Consider the following 9,946-nt stretch of genomic DNA (forward strand, 5'->3'; position numbering starts at 1 on the left):
GGATGATACAATAACTTTACAGATTACATGAAGGTTTGGTAAGATAGTTAATGAGGGGGATCAGGATATGCTACTACAAGATCTAAAAAAATTAGGCAGATGGCAACTAAAGTTTAACATTAACAAATTCAAGGTACTGCAGCACATGGATAACAGTAATCCCAGAATAACATGCCAACTGTGTGGTACATTATTCTAGGACTGGGGTATGCACTCAGCATAGTGAAGTGTCAAAAAAGATTTGGGGGTAATTGTGCAGTCAGACATGAAGTTCTCTGGTAGTGCAGACTACTTACAGGACAGATCATGTGGATCTGTTGCAACAGGTGCAAAGAAGAGCAATGTGATTAGTGAGGGGAACAAAAGGGTGCTCTTACTAAAAATGGCTTCAGTTGTGCAAATTACAGTGTTTGGAGACCAGACACCTACGAGGATATCTGATTGAGGTGATTAAGACTATGAATATATTGAGTAAGCTAAATGGTGATGGCATCCTTACTGTCAATCAGACAACACGTGAGGGGGCATAAATTTAAAGTGAGGAAATATAGTTGCATGATAGATGCTCACAAATTTCTCTTAAGCCAATGGGTAGTTGATTGCTAGAATAAACTTACATGCGGTGATTTGGAAGAGGGTAGTTCGAATGAATTCAAGGAACTGCAAAAATTATTAGAGTAGATAGATGGATTTTTTTTTGCTGATGCTACATAACGCTGTTTCTTACATCTTTTGCCACTACTATACTAATTATTGTTTACTAATTTAATAATAGTTAATGGTTTATAATTAAAACAAGAGAAATTATCTCACAGATCGCATTTAAGTGCATAAGTAACCGAGGATTAATTAGCCCAACTGCCCTCTTTCGTACAGCCTTGGAATTTACGAGAAGTTTTAAGAGCACCCCATCATGAAACATTGTTCTGACACCACAACAGATGTCAGAACAATATTTCATGGTAGGGAATTTTCATAACATATGAAGTTTTCATATGTTATGAAAGGAAGGATATATAGTTGCTAGAACGAGTACAGAGAAGGGCAAAAAGACTGGCGAGGGGAACAAAGGGATGCTCTTATGAAGAAAGGCTTAAGTTCTTCAAATTGTAGTATCTGGAGACTAGGCACCTGTGAGGTGATCTGATTGAGGTGTATAAGGCCTTGAATGGATTGAGCAGGCTCAAAGAGGGATTCTTCCTCTTGCTCAGATTACAAACCTGAGGGGACATAAACTGAAATTGAGGACACAGTTGTCAAATAGATGTGCAGAAATTTGCCTTTAGCCAGTGAGTAGTTGATTGCTGGAACCAACTCCCATCTGTCATTGAGGAAGTTGATAGCTTAAATAAATTCAAGGAAGTGGACAAACTTTCTGGAGCAAATAGATGGGTGAAATGGTAAGTTTTTTTTTTTTTTTTTTTTTGGCTGATGCTCTACTAATGCTAACATAAGATTGTTTGTTATTTGGTTTTTAGGAGCATTAGCAACTAAGGCCATATTGCTCCGGGATATGCGGTGGTCATTTCCTGACCTTTCCGCATCCTCCGTATTTGGTGGTGACAGGTTCGAACCCCGGTCTAATCACGAAGCGTGTGCTACGCACTGCTGCTTCTTCCCACCTGGCTATGGAGGTGCCCTAACATAAGCAAGATATCAACTGTAGCGATACAGACAATCTAACTGGTTAGTGTTAATCAGAAGCAAGGTTTTAGAATGGTGGAAGAGTTGACAATTGATAGATTAAATAGGCCAAAAACTGGAAAGAATATAGTGAAAGAGGCCTATGCGCTCCGGATTCATATTATTAAAATGAAAATTATAGTTCCTCAGAGCGGTTTAATATACTTAGAACATGCATACAAAGAACGGTTTAATATACAAAAAGCTTTCGGCTGAGTAGACAGCCTTCTTCAGTTAAACAGAAAATATTAAATGACAGTTAGAATGGAGATGTGCACTGCCAAAATGGTGCGTGAGGCACGTGGCTAATTGTTTGAGGTTGAAGTTTGTGGCTGTGACGTATGGTGGTGACGTGGCCAGCGTTTGTCTATGGACAGAATTATTGCTTCTGTGATGGGGTTAACTTGACAACCACTGTTCCTGCTCAAAGAGGTATCCGAGCATTTTATGTTTAACGATTCCAACAAGGTGCGTCGTAGGTAATGGTGGGACCTGTCCACAACCATGACATCGCGGTGTGGGTCAATGTCGTGGTGGGTTGTCCAGACGTGCTCGGCAATAGCTGAGTGCTCCACATCTGCCAAACGGATCGCCCTTTTATGTTCTGAGAGGTGTTTCTCGAGCCGACGTCCAGTCTCTCCAAAGTAACAGCTCGTGCAGTCACGGCAAGAGATGCGATAGACCAAACCGCTCTGCAGAAGGGTGGGGACAGGTGTTTTCACGTTGGAAATGAGAGAGCGTAGTCTCATGCCTGGGAGTTGGATGCACTTTATCCCATGTGATTTTAGGATTCTACCGATCCGTTGCGACAGGTTAGGGTAGTATGGGATAAATGCCCTCGTGGATGACTCACCACTGTTGATGTTACTGTTGGTCGCTACGTTGTCGCTACAAGTAGGTATCTTAGTGTTACAATAAGTGATAACCCGGTTATCAAGTATAACTCCACAGTATGGGAGATGTCAGTCTTCTTCACTGGTGAAGCGTTTATTATTCGCGGTAGTGCAATATCAGGGCAACTCATTGTAAGCCACTGGCAATATGAAATATAACAAAAATTATGCCATTTCACCTACTTCGGTGATTTACTACAAACTAACATGATGCCATGCACCAACTTGTTCAATTAGTGAATTTTTCTTAGTCTGAGGCTTTTAGCCATAAAACCTTTAGTCTATGCTGTTGCACACCATCTAGCAACTCTCATATTGTGGAGTTATATTTCATAACTGGGTTATAACACCGGGGTACCCACCCACCGATAAGAGGACAAAAAGCCCTGAAACGGTGAAGTCTGGAGCCTGATGTTTCCCTTCATTACCAAAAATAGATAAGTCTTCCCTACTGAGGAAACATCCATTTGAGGGATTTATGAGTGAGCTGGTTGAGCGAGTGCGAGTTTGAGGAGTAACTGCCCCTTTCCTCTCTCGAAGGCATTTCTTCTTAAATCGACAGTTTCCTCTCCTACTATCAGTTTCCTATACCTTTTTGCTTTTCTAGGTCTAATTGGGACAGAGATGTGGATAACAGAGTTTTTATCCAATACCCATTTACAAACTGTGCCATCTGGGTGGTGGTATCTGCCAAAGAATAAGTAACATTAGTCTTCTTCACTGGCAAAGCGTTGCTTATTTGAGGTAATGCAATATCAGGGCAACTCACTGTGAAGGCATTCACAATGAGATATAATAAAAATGATGCTATTTCACCTACTTCGGTGATTTACTACAAACTAACATTATGTGCTAACTTGTTCGATTAGTAAATGAACAAGTTATGCAAAATCACTGGAAATAGCAGAGCCCCTCAACATTTCTACCAGCAGGTTCATATAACTAAAAATTGAAGAACACTAAAATCACAGAGGAAAATTAATTCACTGTTAGGAAAGCCATACTAGAAAAAGTTCAGTTTAACCACAACTACCAAGTTCATTGAATCGATTACTGTATATGCTATGCTGGTGTTCCACATTTAAAAAATATTCTCCTCCAAATAAAAGTGGGATAAACAGCATTGAAAATAAACACATCAATTAGTGACTATTTTTTAATTTAGAGTAAATATGAACACCTTACATTATATTATCAAATGTAGTGATAGAGACAATAAGTTCTCCCCAGGACCTATTGAATGGGTGCATTGCTTGGCTAAAATTTAAGCAATTTTGCAGTACTGCTCACTGATCTAAATCATTTTTAATTTGAATATACTATGCAATCGAAGTCAATGCGACAGGAGCATGTAAAGTTAAATTATTATGCAATTAATTTTTGCTCTGGATCTTAGATCACATTTATAAATAACAGAAAATTTTATAATATTGCGAAGTATTACACTTCCCCACCCGGCTACTTCATAATGCCACCTGACTAGCAAAATTTTCTGGGGAGAACACTGAGTGAGTACTAAGAGAAAATACAGTAGTTCACAGATCAGATCTTAAATTCTTTTGGCCTGATATATATGGTATCACCTTCGTAGTACACTTCCCATCAAATTATAAAGTGACAATGGAAATATTTTTCCATACATCAAAAATGCTTTATAATTGGATGTACCCCATAGACAATATCTTGCACATCTTTCTAATTTGTTCTATTTGGCTGATTGGTACAGTGAGTCAGACCAATTATTTTCTCCAATTGTTACATTATTTTCTCCAAACCAAACAGTCACACCAAGGCCTATAAGACAACAACCATGTATTTTACAAAAATAATAAGATACTGCACCATAAAACTGAATCTGCATTGAGAGAGTTCATTACCGAGGTTGGGAAAAGATCCCTCCTGCAAGGTAGTCCACAAAACCCATTATTCTAACATATACATCACGAAGAGCAAACTAACTATCAGACAACCACCATTATGTGCTTCAAAGTTAGAATGATGTCATCCTGCTGAAAATAGTCCCAAGGTGGGTTGACATTATTGCTGAATTTTCAGCTTAAAGAAAGTAACATAGTCAGATTAATCACATTTGAGAATCTTTTTCCACTCTTCTAAAGGTTAGTTCCTTCAAACACAATCTCATTGCACCTACCAGTGTGCACTTCATTCTTCCAATGAAAGCTTTGTGGGCAACAGCTCATCCAGAGAATTCCTTTTAATGCATACGGCACATGCAATTACAACTACCTCTTCCTAGACCTCTTGGGTGTTCATTGTCTCATGATAACACAACTAACCATTCAACAGAGAGACTGACTGGTTGGAGCCATTGGCACTTGGTCATAAAGCACTGGTTCATATGGTACTAGATGTGCTATTTCTAATCTGTATTATGTCTGTATAAATGTGTGGAAACATTGATTTTCATACTGCAAAGGCTGTAAAACTCAGAATAATTTAGAAGTGCATATTCCTTCAACTTAAGTGGTTAAAAATCTCATCAAAATAATGCAGCCTCCAGAGTCATTGTTAACTGATTTCTACTGACACATGATATTCCAAGCAAAGGTTTCTGATAGGAGGGGAAATTTCAAAATCACACGACATAAGTTAATTCTTTCCTTATAGCATATGGATTGTATTTAAATTATCCAAGCTTGTTGCTGTCACTCTCAGTAGAGGGGTTACAGCATCCACACCCAATCATGACAGAAAAACAATGCAGAGTAGTGTTATTTTCTAAATTAGTTTAAATAACCTACATTGAAATAACAACCTGCTTCTTTATTAAATCAAGCTTATTTCTTCAAGTCATGCCAGTTGTAAATGGCACCTTTACTGTCTGCAGCCTATTTATACCTCCACTGCTACCACACTGTCATTTGCATCATTCATTACCTCTGTGCTACCATCTAAAATGTTTGGATATGTTTCATGTCAAAAATTGACATTGAACACACTTCTGATAACGCAATTTATGTGCACATTAAAGAGTAAACTGTTTGGTACTTTGCAGGTTGGCAATAGACTTTTGTAGCAAAACTGCAAAAAAACACTCTTAAAACTGTTCTGAAACCAAGGGTAGATTGAACCATCAGAACACTGAAATTTCTCAGTGGGTCCACAGGAGCAAGACATTGTATATATTGTCATGTAAATTTTAAAACTAATGTCATTTTCTTAAATTTTTTAATAATATATTAGTAAAAGATATAAATTTATTATAAATTTGGTCATTCTTGGCATTCTGGTTCCATCACGGTAAACAGGATTTATCATGTATTATGGACACATCATCATCAGCCATTTTCAATCCACTGCAGGATGAAGGCCTCTCCAGCAACTTTCCAGTTCCTTCTGTTTTGAGCACTGGCCATCCATTTACTACCCACAAACTCATGAATTTCATCTATCCATCTCCACCTTTGTCTTCCAGGTTTTCTTGTAGCTCCTCTTGGATACCATTCTGTTATTTTCTTAGTCCATCTGTCATCATGTCTTCGTACTATGTGTCCTGCCCAAGACCATTTTAGTTCTTTAGTTTTGATAAGAATGTCCTTTACTTGAGTTTGCTGCCTAATCCATGTTTTTCTCTTCTTATCTAACAGTTTGATTCCCAATATAATTCGTTCCATTCTTCGCTGTTTAGTTCTCAGCTTCTCTTCCATTCTTTTGGTGAGTGCCCAAGTGTCACTTCCATAAGTCATGGTGGGGAGTATACATTGATTCATTATTTTACGTTTCAGACAAACTGGGATATTGCTCTTCAGTATGTGACTATATTTCCTGAATGCTATCCATCCAAAATTTATTCTTCTCTTGACTTCCAGCCATTTATCATTATTACAGCTAATAACTTGTCCCAAGGTAAGTATATGACTCCACCTTTTCAATTACTGCTCCTTCAATCATTATTTTCCTTTCTGTGGCATACTTGTTCATCGTTACTTTTGTTTTAGCCATATTCATCTTTAGTCCAAAATCCTTACTAACTGTGCATAACTGATTAAGATTTACCTCTAATTCTTTGGGATCGTGGCCCATGACTACAATGTCATCTGCAAATCGTAAATGGTTTAGGTACTCTCCGTTCACATTGACTTCTTTCTGCGACCAGTCTAATCTTCTGAAATCTTCCTCAAGGGCAGCAGTAAACAGCTTCGGAGATAGTGTCTCCTTGTCGAACTCCTTTCTCCACTTTAAATTTCCTACAGCCTTTATCTAGTCTAATAAAGGAGGTAGCACTCTCATATATTTCCTTCAAAATCATAATATATGGGGTATCTATGCCTTGTCTTGCAGTGCCCGAAACATTGCCTTATGCTGTATGGAGTCAAATGCCTTTTCATAATCCACAAACGCCAGGCATAATGGTGTTTTATATTCATTTGCTTTCTCCATTAGCTGTGATATTATGTGAAGGTGATCCATAGTTGAGAATCCTGTCCTAAAGCCAGCTTGCCCCTTCGGTTGATTCTCGTCAAGTATCCTTTCTAATCTGTTAGTAATGACCGTGAACAACTTGTAGATGTGGGATAACAAGCTAATTGGTCTATAATTTCCAATTTCTGATTTATCTCCTTTCTTATGCAGCAAAACTATGATTGCATTATTCCACTGCTTAAGCGTCACACCTTTTCTAATGCACTAAGAACCTTGCCAGTTTTTGTGTTATGTCTCTTCCTCTCAATTTTAACAACTCTACAGTAACTTCATCTTCCCCCGGGGTTTTCTGATTCTTCATTTTCTTCAATGCATGTTCTACCTCATCAGGAAGAATATTGGGTATGTCGTATGTGTTGCTACTTTGCAATCCATCTTCCCCACTACTGGCATCATTCCCCTGCTCCTTGTATAATTCTCTATAGTAGTCTTCTGCTATTTGAATTATGCCTTCTCTGCTGTTTATAAGTACACCATCGCTATTCTTCAGTTTCAGTATCATTTGTCTTTCTGTATTGCTGCTCATGGCTGCTGGTTTAAATCCTTTGTTTTCCCTTAATGCTTGTTCTACTTTTCTTGTGTTAAATCTTCTTATGTCCTCTCTGAGTCTCTTTCTAATGGCTTTGCATAACTCAGTATACTCAATTTTCTCTCTGTATTTTTCTTGCTTTTCATTTGTCGTCTTCAGTTCATCATGACAAGTGTTCCTTGACTAATTTTTCTTCTTTGGATTTCTTTTTTCCTATAGGTTTCTTGGGCTTTATCACTTTCAGAAAGTTGTAATATTCCTCATCGATATCTTGGTCCTGAGCTGTCTGCATTAGCTCAAACTTGTTCTTAAGTTACAGTACATACTGCTTTTTCTCCTCTTCTGTTATCTCAAAGACCTTTGTGTTATTTACTCGAGTCAGTTTTTCCCTTTACTTGCATGTTCTGAAATATACAAAGTTGTATTACTCTATAAAGAATACTATTTACAAAACGATTAATCTTGAAGCCAACTTCCACCTCCACTGCATCTAGCTCTCCAATCAGCAAACCCTATCATCTTCTAGTATGTCAAACCTTGTGAATGGTATTTGTTGAATCACCGCATTACATAATTTATAATAGTAATTTTTCTTATTTTTTTCTATTGTTTAAAAATTGCATTTCTTGCTTTCCAACTCATGTGCAACTTTATCCGTCCTTTTCCATTATTTTGCAGATTTTTTTGCGTCTGCCCTACGACCCATGGGCAGATTTAGGCTATCATGCACAGAAGGGCCCCCTGACCATTTCCTGGAGGCTCTCGCTTTAATTCAGTACGTAGCACCTCGTGCATAAATGCGCACTGCCTAATTCGGTGAAGGATACCATAGTTTTAAAAAAGTTGTTTCCCACCCCCCCAACCACTTAAAACTTCCAATACATTCTTGGCCGCAACATTATCATTTCATACCGAAAATTAGAAAACCGGCAAAATGTAAGTAGTAACTTGACTGCTGTTTCTCAATCTGCTATTCAAATTACAAAGAAAAATTGTATTACAGACAGCAAAATAGGGGAGAGCAAAAACATTGCATCTACTAGCTATTAAATATTTAAAAATAAAATATTTACATGAACTAACCAGCTCTTTCACTGGAACATCGACAATTTCATTTAAGCTCAAATCCAATTCATTGCCTTCTAGCTTATCTTTTAATATTACTTTCGACATCATACAGCACATGCAAACAGATAAAACCACCAAATCTCATTGCAGTCGTAATGTAACCGACGTGGGCCACGTACTATGACATTTGAGAAAAACAAACGCCCTCTCGCGTTTAGAAACATTATCTGTAAATATTTTTAATTACATCTCTTTAAATAGGAAATTAATGCAGAATTAACGAGTTTCGCTTTTAGCGGTTCATTGCGATTACCCAACCAACCTTTTTATTATTATTATTATTGTTGCTCTTATATTATTTCTCCTTGATTGGGGAATTCCACTCCGTGACAGGTACTGCTACCAAGTACATGGGGTAGTTGTAATGTCTGGTGTTACTGTCGATCGAGGAAATCTCTGACTATCCTACAGGTGTTCAGGATGCGACTTTCTGGAGTTCCTTTAGGTGTTCCTCTGGGAGACCTATTGCTGCTAGGCTGCTATGTAGCTATGATTCTGCTATGTAGAATCTTTGGTACCGGTTGTTGACACGATGATTGGGATGGTTGATACTTCTTGCATATGCCACATCTCCTTGATCTCATGTCTCAGGTTCGTGTACTTCCTAATTTTTTCCTCTCGGGTTTTCTGGACATTGCTAGTGTTCGGCACCGCTAAGTCGATCAGGTAGGTAGCCTTTTCCTTCTTGTCCACAAGGATTATGTCCGGTCTGTTGTGCAGGATGGTCTTATCCGATATTATGGCCCGGTCCCAGTACAGTTTGTGGGTTCGGGTCTTTATACTGCGTGGGGTTCGTACTTGTAGTATCGTACACTTTCTTTGGTCAACTAGTATTTCCTCGCTAGCTTCTGATGTATTATCCAGGCTACCTGGTCGTGTCTATTAATATACTCAGTCTGGGTGATCACCTTGCACCCAGCGGTAATGTGTTAGATCGTTTCTGAGGCCAGGTGGCATCGTCAACATGTGTCATCTGACATTCCGGGCTCCTTTGAGATGTATTTTCTATTGTTCCTGGTAATGAATACCTGGTCTTGGATGGCCAGCATGAATCCTTCAGTCTCGGGGAAGAGCGTCCCGCTTGTGAGCCATTCATTGGAAGCAATGTTATCGATGTGATCTTGAAGGAGGTCATTGTATTGTCTGCTATGGAGTGTCTTCTTTGCCCATCTTTCTATCATAGTTTCTTGTACCGTATGGGCAGGAGAAGTTTCCTCGCTTAGGTTGAGTGAGGAAGATAGATACTTATCTATCTTCCTTATGGCCTGGT

General features: G+C 38.5%; 1 protein-coding gene across 1 annotated transcript in view; it reads right to left on the bottom strand.

The window, feature by feature from the left end:
• LOC150082032 (uncharacterized) overlaps positions 1 to 8,786 on the bottom strand; it is a 97,289-nt gene extending 88,503 nt beyond the window's left edge. Inside the window, exon 1 of the mRNA XM_090379926.1 lies at positions 8,632 to 8,786. Within this exon, the coding sequence (XP_090236052.1) occupies positions 8,632 to 8,733 (102 nt within the window). The 5' untranslated portion in view covers positions 8,734 to 8,786. The remainder of the gene's footprint in view (positions 1 to 8,631) is intronic.
• Positions 8,787 to 9,946: the final 1,160 nt, after the last annotated feature.

This window comes from Mastigoproctus giganteus, chromosome 8 (assembly GCF_048544385.1).
Source record: "Mastigoproctus giganteus isolate SK-2022 chromosome 8, ASM4854438v1, whole genome shotgun sequence".
Lineage (NCBI taxonomy): Eukaryota > Metazoa > Arthropoda > Arachnida > Uropygi > Thelyphonidae > Mastigoproctus > Mastigoproctus giganteus.